Raw genomic sequence first — 18,024 nt, forward strand, 5'->3', positions numbered from 1 at the left:
TATGCTTACGGTAGGTCGGTATATGACAGATCTGGCTGCTTATCTTTGTCGCGAGCTGCTACTCTATCCGCAGATTATTCATGGCATAGTGCCTCGGAATGGTGGGAATTTCTCGTCGTCGGTGCGCTACCCCATAGATTAGCTGCGAAGGGTCATTAGGTACGTCGGTGACGAGCAGGCGCTCCCTGGGGTCATCGATCTAGTGCCGGACGGACCACCGTATCGTGTAGTATTGGGTGTGGTTCTGTCTATCACGGTACTGCCACCAGACCTTGGGATAACCCGGGAATGGGATTACCAGCCCGGGTCCTGCTCGTAACGAGCATTTGGGGCCAGTTCGTCATTCACGTTATGGAGGCATGCCGACCAGCCGGCTTATGGTGAGTTACATGCTGAGACGGATGGCTTAAGTTTTTCATGCTAGCTATTTTATCATGCGTCTGACTTGCCAAATAAGTAAATAAACGAATGAATATTATCCGTGTTGCGGTGCTTCGCTCAAACCACGTGACTCGGTTCTTTAGCTCGGTCATTTAACTCGCGATTCGGTTGCCGCACAGCGGTCATGCATCACGTGACTCTCAGCCCGTCGGCGGGTGCCGGCGGAAGTTCAGTGTAAGCACGGTGCTCCGTGTTGATGGGGGGAGACGGTGCGCGCCGTCCGCCGCTGTCCCGACGGCGCAGCGCGTCTGTTGTGTAAACAGGGCGGAGGGTGGAATCCGCCCCTCCCGCCGACTGGCTGCGACCGGTCTGGACCCATCCCCCGCGCTGCCTCTTCCCTGGACTTGTGCGTGCCGCTGTCCGTAGCTAATGGTGCACCCGACACGGTACCGTAAACCGGGGTGAGTTGATATGGGGTGGTGAGTTGATATAAATTGCTCGAAAAATGTTAAAATGTGTGCTGCTCATCCATTTGTAAACCAATTTTTAGTTTTATTTTTCTGTGAAGTGAAGCAACCAATAAGTGATGCATATAGCTGAGAAAGGCATGCATGTGGTGCAGTGCCTTCTTAACACATTACTTTTTTCAAAGTCCTTTTTTTCTTCTGATTTTGAAACTAAGGAAAAGTCCCCACCCTACAGCAAAGACGGTGGATATTCATGAAACAACATGCACTGGGAAAGAAACTACCATCAATTTACTGTTGATCCCAGGTAGTTTTGGGTTTCACCTATAACAACGCTTTTTTATAATTTTAAGAAAAGTGACAGGTGGTGAGTTGATATGCCATCAGGTGGTGAGTTGATATGCATGATAAAAGCTGATACCAGGCTGGTAGGCATGCAAATTAGCATGAAATATGGGTCTGCAGTAAGAGAAAGTCAATTAGACCAACTCTTCTCCTTTTCTTTCCCCACATCATTCCATCAACCCCAAAAGCTTTAGTTTTTTCTGAATGCTTGAGACGAGGCCTGTTAGTATCACTGATGTTAATTGTCGGACTTTCGTCCCCGTCTTGAGTTGAGATGTTAGTTTCACAACGTTTCAGCCAGTAGCTTCTCCGGCCGTAGTCAAGCCTGCCTCGATAGTGGAGTGGTTACAACCGTGGACCATCACCGGGGAAACCCGAGTTCGATTCCCGCTGACTACAGGAGCTTTCGAACTGTTTGACGCGTACGGCGCAACGCCACCAACATCCAGGTCCTTGAGGGTCAAAGAACACCTGACGAGTGACGACGGCCGGAGAGTAACTGGCCGAAACGTTATGAAACTGAATCTCAACTCAAGACGGGGACGAAGGTCCGACAACTAACATCAGTAACCCCAAAGTTTTTTTTTTTTCTGTGGACATACCTAACATGCAAAAGGCACAGCACAGCTCCCTGTCAAGTCTCAAGATGGCTCCCTACAAGCTACAAAGGAACACTATAGAACACCTATATTACATACAGATTAAAAAAACTGTTATATTTATTCGTAGTTTCGAAAATGACAGAACTGTCATTTCTGTATGGCTAACAGCGCGGGAATTCTGATCTCGTGAAACTGATTAGTTTTCCTGCTTGGCAGTTGCCAACCGAGAATGAGAGGCAAAATGAAATGGAACAAACAATATAAAGAAATTGACTGGTGTTTAGCCCTCGCCCGTATTCGTGTTTTGCCAGCGTTTAACGTATGGGGGGGGGGGGGGGGGTCCGTTGGAATCCCATCGTCGTTTGGCCCCTGGTGGAGCTAGAGCTTCGCGGAAAAAATGAGCGTGTTGCCCGAGACGCGAGGAAGCCGATGATAACCAACTTGGTCATTGGTTAACCTTCCAGGCCAGGTCAATTACCCAGAAGTCGGGAAAATAGGGGGTTATTTGAAGTTCGTAAAGCGAGTTTATTATTTTTTGGCTGTTGCTGATCGCGAATGTCATGTTAGTTTTGCTCACAGATGTCTTCGTACATTTAGGCCAGGTCAGGTCAGGTCAGGTCAACCAGTAGGTGTCCTGCCGGCTATCCATAGGGAGTGTCAAGTGTCAGCTACCACTGACGGTGTCGTAACATGTTACGAAGGCACTAAAACTACTTCATAAATGATCAAATGCATGTTAAATTCGAAATCGGCCCGAAAAAAACTACCCTAGAAACATGTAAAACTCCAAAAAGTGAACCGAGGTCACCAAAGGTCAATGACCTGACCTGACCTTCAGGTGACCTTGACAGTTGACACCCAAAATACTGCGTGGGACCAACATCATTTACATGTTTGGACGTTACAATCACAAAAAGACTGGAAATGCGCGGATAATGTGAGCCGACTACGCCAAATCGCGATTCCGGCCAAGCATGGTCTCGAGAATCAGGTCACAAGTCAAAAACCATTTGAGTCAGAGTCATGAAATCTTTAGAACATGTGTAAAATTGATAAACTCGAGAGTTACTGAAAGTTTCGTCGTGATCGGCCGCTTTTTGCGCGAGTTATGTGCGAAAAGCCGAGGTGGTCCGTTCGCCCGCCTATAAGTGCGAGGGTTAATTTTGGCTTTTGATGCCGAATTCTGTTTTATGTCGCTTAGAATACAGTCCGAATTAGATTCGCTTCACTTCACTTCATTAATATTTTGTTGACTACCAGTCAACAAAAGCTCAGAAGTATATGTATTCTTTCATTTCAATCCATTATTTCTGTCAGAGGCATATCAACCTTGACCCGCAACTGACAATGTGTTTTAATTACAAGAAAATACACTTGTAATTCCAAAATATATTGCCAGTTTTGATACCGTTGGCTTGAGGACACGTGACTAGCCAAGTTCAGAATGTTCTAAGTAAAACTAAGTATCATAAAGCGAAAAAATGATGCTGCTAAAATCAAGCCATTTTGATCGCGCTGTGTTGGACATGATTGGGTTTTCATGAATGTGAGGTCTGCTGCCAAACTACTAGCATTTTTCTAATGGTTTCTTTCAGGATGTGTTCTCTCATCCTTTTTTTAAACAGTGGCATTTTATCAACTCACCTCTGAGCTTCTTTAGCCGAGAAATTTTGAAAAATCCAAAATCATATCAACTCACCCCCTGTGGGGTGGTGAGTTGATATGAACTTTGGCGTTTTAAAAAAGGGGCTTAATATATACATTTTTTATTCATTTTTGCTGATTGCCTCCCCAAGGCATGTGCCATGAAACTGGCACAAAAAGAATTCCGTAAATGAATGTGGCTTTTAACGAAATCTAGAATAACCTCAAAATCCATATCAACTCACCCCGGTTTACGGTACTTGCAGAAGACACGTGTTGGCCGGCCTGCACTCCTAGTGGAAATTCCAGACGAGTGGACGGTCATGCTCCAGATTTATGTGAAAAGTGGAAAGCTTCAAGTCACTGTGTTCTGCCTAACAATATGCCAGTTTCTTCACTTGCGTATCTTAGGCAGCGTGAGCTGCATATACTGAGATTTGTACATTTTTGTTGGAGCTTAGGAAACGGCCTTGCTCGCTCATTTATCTCGTGAACCAGGGGAACCCGCAACATTTTGCATTGAACGGATGAACACACTTATAAAGGAATCCAGTTGAAGAAACTGCTCTTTCCTTTCACTCGCCCATCATTCGGTGTGTAGTTAGGCCTCTGACAGGGGTCACTGACCTCTGACCTCTGACCGGTCAGCCGGCCAATGGACGGGGTTGGTCAGATAGGCGTCATCGTGGAGACTGCCGGAACATCTGAGCCGGTCTGGCGGTGCACGGTGGCGGCGGCTTCCACTCTAATTATCACTTCCCGTAGCCGTCTGCTGGGTAACATTCCGCCGTCCACCGTCCACCGCCCCGCCCCGCCCCGCCCCGCAGTCTTCCCGCCCGGGCGCGCACAGCTGTCCCGTCGCCGTGCTGGACTTCCCGACGTTTTCGGGCCGGCTTTCAGTGGTCCGGTGCCGCCGGCTGCGGGCTGGCCGCGCCGGACCGAGTCAGACCTGAGAACGGACCAGAGGACGGGGGCCACACCGCCAGACGCCGGAGCTGAGGTGGGGTGGTGTCGGAGCTGAGGTGGGGTGGCGCCGGGAGCTGAGGTGGGGTGGCGCCGGAGCTGAGGTGGGGACTGGGGTGGTGCCGGTGCTGAAGTGGGGTGGTGCCGGAGCTGAGGTGGGGTGGCGCCGGGAGCTCTAGTGCCTCCCTGGTTAGAAGTGTCACCGGCGCTCACCGTGTCGGTAGACATTTACCGCGACCAGAGCACCGCTGCCCTGCACGCTGCCGGTGCCTAGTAGCGTGGGTCAAAATGTCCTGTCTTTTAGCTGTAGTTGTAGCCTTTGTTAGCTATTACTTCGTGCCTATTAGAAGGTTCGTTACTTATTTCTTCATCTCTGCATGGTGCTTCGGTAGTGATATGGTTGCTTGTTTTCTTCGGACTCCGATATTGCCAAAATATCACTTCATGGAGCAGGTATGCCTAGAAGGCCACTGATTGGCCACTAATGAAGTGGCTGATGTTTCCACACTTCTTCAAAGCTTGGGCACTACTAATCGCTATGTTGGGCGTTGGTGTTTCAGTCCTTGCAGTTGTTTTGGGGGCTTCGTTTTGTAACATTGTGGATTGTTAAGACGTTGAGGAGAAAACTTTCTTACTGTTCAAGCGCATTTGATGGAGAAAGCTGCGTAACAAGCATTGCTATCGGCCTAAGAACTACAGAACTGAGCTGCTCCCTGTGCCTCTGCCGTTCTTGGCTCGGCCATTCTCATTTCCGACCCTGAATAGTCAGCTATGGGAGCTGAATCGCTAACTTATAATAATTTTACCTGCCTTGTGGTAGAAATGGCTGAACCTGCTCGTTAAACTATCACATTATAGGAAGCAACTAATTGGCACTTCCACCTTCGACAAAGTACCGTTTACGTGTGGCCCGGGTCATTCAGGGCTCTGAGTATCCCTCCTACAATAACACCTTCTATCTTCATACACTCCGACCGCCTCATCGTTTCTGCACTCATTCCGCCATCCGGTTTGAGGGCCCCGGTTTGAGAGCCCCGATGCGTGACGTATTCTGGGTTTACCCAGCTGCGGCCGTGGCTAACTATGACGTCATGTTCACGCCGGCTATCGCAGGGCGGCGGACCGGTGCCGCACACCTGGTGAGGAGCTGGGTGCCGCCCCGCGCGCTCCGTCCGTCGGTCAGTTAGCTGCAGCTCTGACCACCAGTCAGTGCAGCGCCGTCCGGTGGACTCTGTTCAGACGACGGCTCAGCTCGTGGTCCGAGGACCGTTCACAGGGTCCGGAGGTCGCAGACAGGTGTGTGCGGCTGACCCTGAACTGAGCGTGCCGGCCGGCGGGGGCTCGGTGGTTACAGTCAGCGATCAGTGCCCGGCGCGGAGGTGTCAGGAGCGGAGCGGGGAGGACGGTGACGAACTCAGGGACTGTGGCAGGGACTGTCGACCATCTGTGGCCGGCGCGACTCTGTGGAAGTCGAGAGGAGCACCCAGACAGGTGTGGAGGCCAAGGTCAGGAGGTGAGTCGGCGGCGTGTCTCATAAGCTCATACAGACCGGAGGTTCGTACCCACTGCCCAGGCGCTGATACGGACTGCGGCTGTTTTTGGGAATGTTTGGGGATCATATGCACTGCTCTATTGCCGCTGTCACACCGAAGCCGAAATGAAGAGGCTCTCCCCGTAGCATCGTACCTCGACCCAAGGGACACGCAGCTGCCACATGGCGTGTGTGTGCGCCGGCCATAGGGCGAGTACCCCGTGGCTAGCTCGCTCCCAGGGACTGTGGAATCCTACCACAACGGTGCGTGGTGTGAGTGCAGCCGTTTTCACCGAGACTGTGTGCACTCGGGTTATTCCGGCACTTTGTGCGGTCCAAACTGCTACTCATGCTGAGGCGAGCTGCTGCGGTTGCTGCGACGGATGGCCACTCCGACCGCAGAGAGAGCCTCCGACCGCAGGGACGACGCACGGTGGTTGGGAGCCGTTCTTGTGACACAAAGTGACTGCGGCGAGTACGGTGGGGCTGGAGAGCGGCGCTTTTAACATGGGAACGGGAAACGCCCAGATGCCCGTGTTCGCGTGGGAATATGGTGCCATTAATAAATAAGATAAATAAAGATGTCCACCGTCCAATTTCTGCGGCGATCCTGCTTCCCTCGTCGATGGACGGGTTTCTGGTGGTAGACCGGAGTTTCTCACACTGTTACCCGGGAGCCAGCCTGCCCGGACTTCAAAGCTACCCACATGGCTTCTCTCGGGCGTACCCGCGCCGGTTGCACAGATCGTTTGGCTCATCTACACACCTCACCCAGATCTGAAACCCGCTCTGCTGTTTCCCAACGAGCGGGATTGATGTGGAAGCCGTATGCGCCGGTGCGTATTGCGGACTCGGACCCGTGCTTACGGCTGACCGTGGACGGGGGACGGGACGGGAGTTTTATGCGCCAGTGCGTACCCGGATCCTGTTCACTTGTTCAGTGTCCACGGTCTACTGAGCTGCCGACCTCTGAGTCACTGATTGTCGAGAGGACGGTCGGGTGCCGCCCCGCCCTCCACCCCACCCCTCTCTGTCTTCTGCGGGCGATTTCATGCCACCGTATGAGTGGCTGAGTCCCGGGCCCTGTTAAATGCGAAATGCTACCTGATGCCACCAGGTATTGGTGCTCGATTACTATGGATATGTGAGAAAAAAAAAATGGACAATCCTGCTGATATTTCCATAGAAATCGAGCGTCAATACCTGGTAGCGTCGGGCAGCGGCGTGCCGTGAAACAGAGCCCGCACGGTGCTGCCTAGCCACACGTCAGCCGTGTTACATCACCGGAGCAACCGGATTTGATCCGGTGACGTCATTACGAGTAGGCCAGTGACGTCATCAGCCGACCGAACGGCGGACTACCTCTGAGCGCCACGGATCGCTTCCCGATCCGCCGTGAGCCATGGGCATAATGATGGCTTTCTCTGGGGTTATTACCTTCACTTATAGCGTCATTCATCAATGCATCGCGGCCGATATTCCTAGAACCCCGGATCGTAAATGAAACCGGTAACCCGACACTTGGTCCCGTGGTGGGCGGAATCCAGATTACTTTACTACCAGGTGGAATGGGGTCTCGCGGTGGGTATCGTGTGAGCTCTCTGAGGGCCCACAGTGCATGGGCGCAAAATGACCGGGGACCCCAGTAGTCGGCGCGCCCTAAAGATCCAAAAAACAAACCCTTGAGGCTGTGTTTCGGGGTGTGAGCTATTGCCGGTTGATATCGTCTCGATAGCGGGCGGACCCAAACCGGTGGTCCCGATAGGACCCGACGGGCCGTCGGGCGGGGATATCAGATCGATACGCACGATTAAAGATAGGCTGTGGTACGGGGCGGTATGGCAGTGGCTTGTCGGCGCGCTGGCTGGCAGGGCATCCTAGGACCTCTCCCGCTGCAATCACGGTTTTACGCTTGTTAGGGGACATCTGGTGAACACTTGTGCTTAGTGCTATTATCGACTTTCACGAATGCCGATCTACAAGTCTGAGTGGGCTGGGCGGGATTCTAACGTTTCTGGCTGTCTCGATTCACCAGTGTGATCGTTTTCACCTGTCTTCCGCTGTCATTTTGTGTTCCTATTTCTCCGGCGTTACAGCGGCTGACTGTGGTTTTTCCGTCTGTTTGCAGTGGATGTAATACAGACGGACCTGGACTACGCTGACACAAACATGGCTGGATACGCGCCGGCCGGACCAGTGCCGCGGCCCGACGAGTTCGACCCCCTCATCCGAGCCAGGTGAGATGACTGTGACCCCTCTCCGCGCGGAGCCTTGACAACTCAAACTCGGCTGATCGAATATTTCCCGAAGATGTGTAGATTATTTGCTGTAGGATAGGAAGGAATATTTATTGACTGATATGCGATTTGAACAATAGGACCTGTCGACCACACACCCAGGCTGCCCATTGTTGGTCCGTTGGTCCTTTGATGCCGTGAAGGCCGGCCTGTCTCCTGTACCCCGCCCGGCGGCTCTGCCGGCCTGCTATCACAATGGCGGTACCCATGAGCTGCGTGCCGGCCGCCATTGCGGTGCGAAGGTCACGGCCGGTGCACTGCAGGTGACCGTGATCAGTCGGCGGTCTGATCAGATCCGATCGGACCGGACCCGTCCGACCGCGCCGGCCGTGCGTGCGTCCGTGTGTGTATGTCTGTGCGCGCGGCGCGTGTGACCTTCACGGCTGTCTGGCGGCTCCGGGGAGCCGGAGCTGGAGCCGGGGCCGACCTTGGGCAGCTGATCGGGGACGGAGGGCCGGGTTTGTGCGTGCAGCCTGCACAGTACACACAGACTGGTTAGGAGGAGGGAGAGGTGGGGGGAGGGGGAGCGGTCTGTGCGCAACGCTCACAGAGCCCTGTGGGGTGGAATGGATGGTTGTCTTATGTGGGAATGTTGAAAGGGTATCATAGTTCGGTGTCAGGTAATACTGTCACAGATTCACACACGATTATTTTGGCGATGAAACAGATTTACACACTGCAGCTATCTGATGATCGTTACCACGTGAATGAAAAACGCACTTTTCAAGTCAGTTATTTGTTCATCCCATGACGATGGAAGGTAAGGTTAAACGAAAATTTTTATCGTTTTCAGCTCCGAATAGATAAGGTATGTTTATCATCCGCCTTATGTCGGTCCATCTGACCTGTCTCCCTCCCTGCAGGCCGCAGGCCGATGTCCTCCCCCCCCCCCCCTCCCCCGGCAGGCGGTAGGCTGACGTTCCCTTCCCATCCCTGTAGGCAGCAGGCTGACCTCCCCCCTCCCTCCTGACAGGCGGCAGGCAGAGGTGGAGATCACCGAGCAGCCGGCCTCCAAGGCACTCCGGTTCCGGTACGAGTGCGAGGGCCGCTCGGCCGGCAGCATCCCCGGCGCCAACTCCACCGCCGACAACAAGACCTTCCCCAGCGTGCGCGTGGTGGGCTACCAGGGCCCGGCCGTGGTGGTCGTCTCGTGTGTCACCAAAGACCCGCCGTACCGGCCGCACCCGCACAACCTGGTCGGAAAGGACGGCTGCAAGAAGGGCGTCTGCACGGTGAACCTGAACGTGGAGACGATGTCGGTAACGTTCCAGAACCTGGGCATCCAGTGCGTGAAGAAGAAGGACGTGGAGGAGTCGCTGCGGCTGCGCGAGTCGATCCGAGTCGACCCCTTCCAGAGTGAGTAGTCGGGGGGTGAGAGTCTGTCCGTCAGGGCCCCTTCCAGAGTGAGTAGTCGGGGGGTGAGTCTGTCCGTCATGGCCCCTTTCAGAGTGAGTGGTCAGGGAGTGAGAGTCTGTCCGTCTGGGCCCCTTTCAGAGTCAGGAGTCGTGGAAGAGAGGGTCCATCCCTGTCCTCTCAGAGAAGGAGGTCGAGGTCGTCTCTGGCAACGGGGGTTCCCTGCCTGCTGAATGACGTGACATGTCCTTGCTGTTCTGGCGCTTACAGTTTATCGTGTAGTTAGTGGGTCAAAGATGGGGATATCCATTCAGCGAAAACGTGCGATGTAGGCCAGAGGTAGAGCGTCATTACAATTGTAAAGAAACGGCTCAAGGCAGATGGGTAGATTTCATGGCCTGTGTAAATCGTTAGTCATTCCGCCGAGCACTCTGCTTCCAAGACTCTAGGCTGGTATTCATGATACAGCGCATACGTAAGGAGTTTATGTCGGTAGTTATACGAACGGTCCTACGCTCCGTCCGGCCGCGGTGCGCCGCGCGCTCCACCGCCTCCATCTCCGGCCGGTCCCTGCGGTCTGGCCGCGGGCCAGAGGCGCGGCCCCCTGCGTCGGAGGCAGCGGCAGAGGTGGCGAGGGCGCCTCTAGGGCGGCCACAGTAACGTACCGGGGACGGGGGTCGCGGCGGCAGCTGGGGTGGCCGCCTGTCGTTTTGGCAGATACAGGCGGAATACAAGTCACAACCGGTAAAAGTGCCTCAGTTTTGCTGTTGGCAATGCCAAAACAGCTTGAAAAGGTCTGAAAATAATTGATATTTGTAAAAGGGAACGGATCGCGACAAAATTTGAAGAACGCGGTAAACGTGGGCCTTATGAAATAAAAAAGAACGACCCAATGCACATTTATTTGGCTTCGGTCGTAGCATTTTGGGGCAGAAGTCAAGCGCTCACTCTGCGACTGGTCGCTGGCCAAGTACCAACGAAAAGAGCACGCGGCGCTCGGTGAGTCCATATTTCAGGGAACGGTTGTCGACCAAAGCCCTCAACAAATTAGCTGACAAAGGCTATCAGCCCATCAATATCACAGACTTTTCAGAAAGGTCAACATCGGAGAAAGCCAAGAACACAATGATCGATGATAACCGTGAAAATATTAAGTCCAATGCCGGCGAATTTGATTTCGGTTCACCTGCCAGGTTAGACAGCGGTTATCCACCGTTTTATCTGCAGAAAACCTGCAGCTAATGGCGGCTGCTGCGCGTCCAGTTATGTTCATCTGACCTTGACGCTGCCTGGATTCCGCTCATTACTGCCAATATTCATTTCTTAAAACCAACGTTACACACATTCGACGCTTCAGGCATGTATTATATATCCCATATCATACATATACAAATGCAATCAGTCTGCGTTGGTGCTCCGCACGGTCCGGGTGCTTCCGACCGACCCGCCGGTATTCGAGGCGGTGTCTCTCCTCATGGAGACGGAAGTCAAGGAAGTCAAGGAAGTGGTCAGCAACCTCTCGGCAAGGTTTGCTAAGCTGGAAGAGGCAGTGGCAGCTATTAGCCAGCAGCTATCATACGACAGCGCCGGTCGTCGGCTAGTCGTAGAAGACGGCCATTCACAGGCTCAAGACGCAACTCCCGGTGAGTTCGAACTGGGGTCTTCAAGGGACCTGCAAGCGGATTTTAAATCAATCCGAGATAAAGTGGCCAAAATCAAGCTGCCTGCCGACCTAGTCGTAGGAGATTCGAGAACTGGGGTAGGACGGAACGACTGGCCGAAGTTCCAAACTATTCAGCGTTGTGCCAGATTTCAGGAGACAACTTTAAAGATACTGTCTCAGTGTTCAAGCGCCAATTCAGAGTCGGTCATCGCTGACGTCACGACAATTGCGCTTGCGCAGCTCAGATTTTTGCAAGAAGAGTATACCAACCTTCTCGTGGCGAATCAGTTTGACGACGGAACGACGAAGTTGTTCCAGACGCTCCAGAACAACCCAGCGTCGTTCTCGCCTGGAGCGCTGGAAAATCTCCAGCGGGCTGTCTCTATCTCCGGAGCGCGCCGCCAGGTCAGTGCCGCTGACAGATTCCGCGGCCGAGGTGGCTCGGGGCCGAGAGCTCCAATGTGGGGCCGTGGGAGCTGGCGCCATCATCCGCGATACAGGTAACTCCGCACGAACCTCGCTCCCAACACCGACTATAGCCTACATCAACGGAAACAGGAGCTTCTGCTTAAGCCACACAGAAACTTAACGAGCGCAATCATCCGCGATACAGGTAACTCCGCACGAACCTCGCTCCCAACACCGACTATAGCCTACATCAACGGAAACAGGAGCTTCTGCTTTTGTTTGTTTGTTTGTTTTGTTTGTTTTGTTGGGTTAGGCCCTTTCGGTCGACAAGACCATTGCAGAGCCGGAAGGATGATAGGAATTAGGGGGAGACATTGGTCTGGGCAGGCACCCTAGTGAGTCGCCGGGGCTGAGCCCGTCCGAAGACAGGCCACCCAGCCCCAAGGCACTCACTGCACCCGGCTACGGGGTGCGCTCCCTCGGGAGCAGCGGTGCCGCTCCAAGGGAGCAGCCCGCATGAGATAAAGTTGCCTGTCCAGCCCGGAAGGGGGTTGAGGTGTGGAGGAGAAGGATTTCAGTATCCTGAGGATAGAAGCACGGATAGGTGAGCTTCTGCTTAAGCCACACAGAAACTTAACGAGCACCAACGCAGACTGCCCCGGCCCGCGACCCAGCACCGGGTCGCGGGTCGGCCACCTTGCGGCGAATGTGGTAACTACGGTTGAACAGCGCCGGTACGATGGTCGCTCTTCGCAGATACCATCTGCACCAAAGTACGGTCATGAGCTGTCATTCACGCAGATGCAGCTCCGCGTCGCGACCAGTCCTGACTGGGAGCCAAATGCCTGGATGCGCCTTCTGTTGAGTGTCGGCCGACCCTCGTACATAACTGTGATCCACATTGGCCCCTTGCATAACGCTACACTGTGCTGTTTTCCGTGGCGGCCCCTAATGTATTCCGCCGTTACACGACTGTAAAGTGAGTACTCCGCTGTTCCGCCTCAGATGACCTCGCGGTCGGCGCGTCTGTAAACTCCCGCCGTCCGTGCCGCTCATCCAGACGGCCTCACTATTCAGCGTATGGAGCCGCCATGCGCCCTGTCGAGCCGCTGTCTGACGTCCGATCCGATACCCCAGCGGCAGTGATTTCCATAACTGTCACGGTGACGCCGTCTGTCCGGTGTCGGTGCCAATGTTTACATTAACCACCTCCTATCCCCCTCCCAGGGGAACCGGGGGACGTCATTAATGGGCCAAAGAGCTGAGAAAGGGACGGACAGGATGTGGAGGTTTCGTTCACAAACCGAAATCAGTAGAGCTTTATTTAAAAATAGACCCGCGGGATGACTTAGTTAAGACGATCCCTGCCTCAGGTTCCCGTACGTACCACGGACCTCTGTATCCCCCTGGTGTCAGTTGCCCCGCCCCATGACACTTTCTGACCCGTGCCGTACCCATTGTTCCCCCCCCCTCACATAACCCATTGACCTGTCGGTCCTGCCCCCCCCCCCCCCCCCGCTCCCGTCTGTCCGTCCGTGGCGGTCCGATGTTATCACCGATCGCCCGTCCGCTGAGGGCACGGCCTGCCGGATGTATGTACTGCAGGCCGGAAGGCGTGGCTGGCGATTGTGTTATCGAAGCGACTCTGTGTTATCAGGCTGTAACGGGGGACAAAAAAGGTCCGCAGCGCTCACTGATGTGCCAGCACTGGTTATCGGAAGGGTATGTCAGCGGTCGGAGGAAAAAAACTACGGTCATTGTTTAACCCTCGCCGGCCGAGGGGGGGGGGCGGGTGCCCCCCCCATAGGGTTTTTTTCGCGATAGCTCCGAACACGCTGGCGATAGAGAGCTGAAACTTGGCATACCTGACCTTTGATCCAAGCCGGATCTTTTGACACCAACCGCATTTTTGGGTCAGGTCAGGTCACTGACCTATGACGTCATAAGTGAACCTCTGCACGGTCTTCAAATGTCGCAACTTCGCAACGCCCTCACTGCCAGAGGAGATGTCACAGGGAAATGAAACTTGCAGGATCTAGTATCCATTATGAGTCCCACAACTTGTATATCTCGGATTTTTCCTAAAGGTCATATGAGGTCAGGTCATTTTCGTCACCTCACCATTATAAGTCAATGGGGAAAAATGAAAACTGCTATTCTGGCGCCGGGAACGATCTCCAACTATCTCAAGCACACAGAATCGTGATTTGATGCACTCCTTGCAAGGTTAGATGCGTCACTTTTGCAATGTTGACCTTCCGTGACGTCATTTATGACGTCATCAAGGTCATATTAGTTTTTCGTCAATAACTCTTGATCAAATTGAGCTAGCGAGTCGGGAAAGCCACCAATGGACTCAGGAAGACCTGCCGAATCGAATGATATGCGACATGACCTCTTTCGACCAACCTCGTGACCTGGGGGTGCTGACCTGACCTTGACCTGAGGTCAACACCCCAAGTTGACCTGACCCGGACAAAAAGCATATCATTCGACGCGCCTGAGCGAGACGAACACGATGCTGCCAAAATCGGCGCTCTGCGGCCGTTTTTTGCGAAGTTATTCACCAAAAACGGAACCGTACCTTGGGGCACTTGACCTGACCTCAGAGGTCACCGGTTGACCTAGGACCTTAAAATCGGGTACCAATTTCTGCGTCTCGTAACGGCGCACACGCTCGTTTTTTCCGCGACGCGCTAGCTCCACCAGGGGCGAAACGGCGAGGGGGGGGTCGTACCCCCCCCCCCTCGGCCGGCGCGTATGTAGAAAACCAATAGGTCCGGCGAGGGTTAATGTAATGTGCCGTTTTCAATGGCGTGTAAATTTGATGAAATGGTCCTCCACCGACAGCGTTTTTCATGGGCAGACAAATAGGGTGTTTTCTGTGCCCGACCTTTTTTGCGAAGGTAAACCACATCATACCGTTATGACTTATGTTTGAGTATCATGCATTGACGTCAAGATATATATCATGCATTCTCTTTAGGCTTTAGTTCAAAATGTCTACCGTTTTTTCTGCTTGTTCCAGTGCGACAAGGTCATGATCGCTGATAGTACACGACCTGTTGTGGGGCTGTATTGGACGATGTGACCATGTGTGACCTGGTATGACCCTACGTTCCCTTCTGTACCATATGTTTCTTACTGTGACCCTGTGCCCCCGCCTGTTCCAGCCGGGTTTGACCACCGCCTCCAGCCGACCACCATCGACCTGAACGCCGTGCGGCTGTGCTTCCAAGTGTTTGTCGAGGGCCACAAGCGGGACCAGTACGTGGTGCCGCTCAAACCTGTCATCTCGGACGCCATCTACGATAAAAGTGAGGCGTGAGGCACGTCCGGTCCGTACACCCCGTCCCCTTACCGCTCAGAGGTGTGCCGGGCGGAGTGGCACCGCGCCGACAGACGATACGGATAGTGCTGAACAGGTGGACAGGTGGTGCGGAACGTGGGGGGTGGGGGATAAGGATTAGATATCACGAGAAGGGAATGTGAAGATGAAAGCTTAACGCGTGATATCGGCGCCGGAGACAAAGTTTGGCTCTGCTAGTCTGAGACTGCCTTAGGGAAGACGCGTTTGAGGAATGCCCGACAGCCGCCGCACACAGGACTCCGTGACAGAGGACCGTTAGCTGACCTTGCTGGGATGCTCTCGCCAAGGCCACCAGGCTAGGATCGCTGTGATACCATTTGCAAGTGTTATACTGATACATCACTGATCTGATTTAGCCTCCCATTCTCACGGCTCTACAAATTCACGGCCAAAGCCAGGCTCGGTTGCAGCCCGTTCCAGGCGATCTGGTGCCATCCGCTCTCTCCCGGGGAGAGTTGTGCAGAGAGTGGGGCCCTGCCTAGTTAGTATGTACGGAGCTGAGGCTCCCAGCTGTCTGCAGTACCGGGGGGAGGGAGATGGGCCCACTCTGCGGCGCCGTGTCGGTCCACAGGGAGGGGAGGGGAGGGCGGTGTGACTCAGTGCTCCCAGCTGAGTGTGTCAGCGGCGGCGGCGGCGGCGGCTCTCCTCCGCCGGGGAACCCCCGACTCTGAGTCACTCCACGCACTGCGCACGAGATCGGTGGCGCCTCTGAGACCGCCCGACCTTTGGGTAACGACCCTGGGCGTGCCCCGCGGCCATCCAATGGGTCACTCTGTGTCACCGCTGACTCAGGCAAGGCCGGCCGGCCGGCCGGGCGGCCGTGCGGCGCCGTTAGGGGCCGATCGATGGGCTGACGAATTCCGCTGTGACGTCACCGCCCATTCAGCCGGGACCGTTTCGGGGTTGGATCGATGGGGCTGACGAATGGCGCCGTGACGTCATCGTTCATTCATTTCGGAGGAGCGGAATTCCGCGGAGGGCCCGGTGGACTGGGGAGGGCGGGGTGTTTGGGTGAGGGAGGTCGGCTGTTTGGTGGTTGGTAGGGATGACAAGTCCGTATGACGAGCTATGAGTAATGTGGGTCTGTGTGCTGGGAGGTATGTAAACTCAACTGTGAGAGGCACAGTCCATTCGGAAACGATAACAGAGAAGTCGTTCAATGTATTTGCGTCTTACAAACTTCTCGGTCAGCTATTACTGAGTTGATAAGGAAAAACCATATCTGATGTCAGTTTTATATTGCATGCACAGTTGATCGGTGTAAAAGAACCAACTGATTGAGCCGTTTGTCACCTCTGGCGTCATTGGCTGCACAGTGCACACTGCACATTTGACATGATGCCAGCTGTATCAAACAAAAATGTAGATAGAGTCCCGGATTTATAACGAAATTGTGAACCCGTCTGTAGCTGTCGACACAGCGGGCGCCGCCCAAGGCCGAGATATCGTATCAATTTCTCCCGAAATCTGCCCATGTGGGCCCCCATTGTTTCCCAGTAAGGCTTAACGTTGAGTGTTGACTATCTGTCAACACCTGTTTGGTTAACAACGCTTTTGATAGTGTTAATCTACAGACTACAACAGATCAAACGGACCTGATTACCCAAACGTGTGTGTACGACTTGTGACAAACCTGCGCCGTTTTCCTGCTCAGGTAACAGTTTCCCCGTCATCTCTGCTATAGCGCCTTCAGCGCACGTTACTGAATCTTTATCGGCCCGCTGACGTGGTCCGTTGTATTCCAGAGTCCATGTGTGATCTGGTCATATACAAAATGTCCGACTGTTCGGCCTCAGTGGCCGGTGGAAAGGATATCATCCTACTCTGCGACAAAGTCACCAAAGGTAAACAGGTGGGCCGTGGGTATCACGGGGCTGGAGAATGGACTGGGCCGGCCAGCTGATCCCTCAGACGCGTCACAGATACAGGGTGTCCCATAAGTTCCTTCTCACCTAAATTTTTCGTTTAGAGGCTCTCTTGTTTAAAGTCACGCTAATTTTATTTTGTAACTGAGCTTTTGGGGTTGCCATGGCAGCTGTGAATATGCTCCACAGTAGCTAATTCGTCTAGATAAAATATTTTTTGCAAGAGAGTTCACTTCCTGTGGGGACGGCTTGCGCCGCAACATAGAGGTCTCCGATACGGGTACGTCTCGTTATTTAGTCCGCACGTGGGCCATTTGCGACGTTGAGGGTGATTGAGGCCATCCAGTCTGTAGCCAATGTCTGCCGCTAACTGGACGCACAGTCGGCAAGTGATGCCGATGATTTGTCGGGAGTCAATCGCTGCAAGGCTATGCTCTTTTTTGTCAGCTCTCAGGAGTGAGCCATGTGGCCAAAACGGTGTGGCGCCAAAGTGGCCGTCAAAAAGGTCTTAGCGTTAGAAAGTTGGTAAGCAGTCTTCAGGATGGATTACCAGCTGTCTGAGAGTATTATTTCGGGGTACATAACTCACGGTCACTTAGGCTTAAACTTAACGGAGGACGCAAAACAGTCGAAAATGTCTTAAAATGGCCAAACATTTGTTTCGTTATGCCTGAGGCTAAACATTTGGAGGGCCGATGACATCAATGTGGTCATCTGGACTACCTAGTCCGTGTTCGAGATAAAACACCCGTCTAAACCCCAAAACGGTCCCATATGGGCGACGGAAAAGGCCTTCGTGTCATCCCGCTTTATTCCTATGCCAAAGGCCAGGGTCACGGTAAAGTGGGGTAATATGCGTCCAGACGCTGAGCAGGTTGCGATTGATACTCCAGAAACAGTGTTGGGACGCAGAATGCTTCTCCAAGAAAATCTAGGAGGAGTTTCAGCCTTCTTGCTTAACTCGAACCGCAAGTATGAACACATTTTGGGAGGAGAAAATGGCATCCGGGAGGTCGTAGGCCCATCTTCAAGCAAGACAGTGCATCAGTGCAGAAGTCAAGCAAAGCTTAAAAGCAGTGCCAGGAGACTGTGCAGGCGTCTGTGGCAAGACCACATCCCAGGCAACTCATCGGAT

At 53.6% G+C, this 18,024-nt stretch overlaps 1 protein-coding gene across 4 annotated transcripts in view; it reads left to right on the forward strand.

The window, feature by feature from the left end:
* LOC122378244 (transcription factor p65-like) overlaps positions 1–18,024 on the forward strand; it is a 42,976-nt gene that overhangs the window by 18,057 nt on the left and 6,895 nt on the right. For 2 of the 4 annotated variants that reach the window (XM_043359084.1, XM_043359083.1), the window contains exons 3-6: positions 8,062–8,170; positions 9,204–9,586; positions 14,828–14,971; positions 16,770–16,868. In XM_043359084.1, the coding sequence (XP_043215019.1) occupies positions 8,062–8,170; positions 9,204–9,586; positions 14,828–14,971; positions 16,770–16,868 (735 nt within the window). Of the gene's footprint in view, positions 1–5,537; positions 5,916–8,061; positions 8,171–9,203; positions 9,587–14,827; positions 14,972–16,769; positions 16,869–18,024 lie in introns of those variants that run through there. The other 2 variants (XM_043359085.1, XM_043359086.1) reach the window with 2 other exon arrangements.

Source organism: Amphibalanus amphitrite, unplaced genomic scaffold, assembly GCF_019059575.1.
Source record: "Amphibalanus amphitrite isolate SeventyFive unplaced genomic scaffold, NRLGWU_Aamphi_draft 000056F_arrow, whole genome shotgun sequence".
In the NCBI taxonomy this organism is placed as follows: Eukaryota; Metazoa; Arthropoda; class Thecostraca; order Balanomorpha; family Balanidae; genus Amphibalanus; species Amphibalanus amphitrite.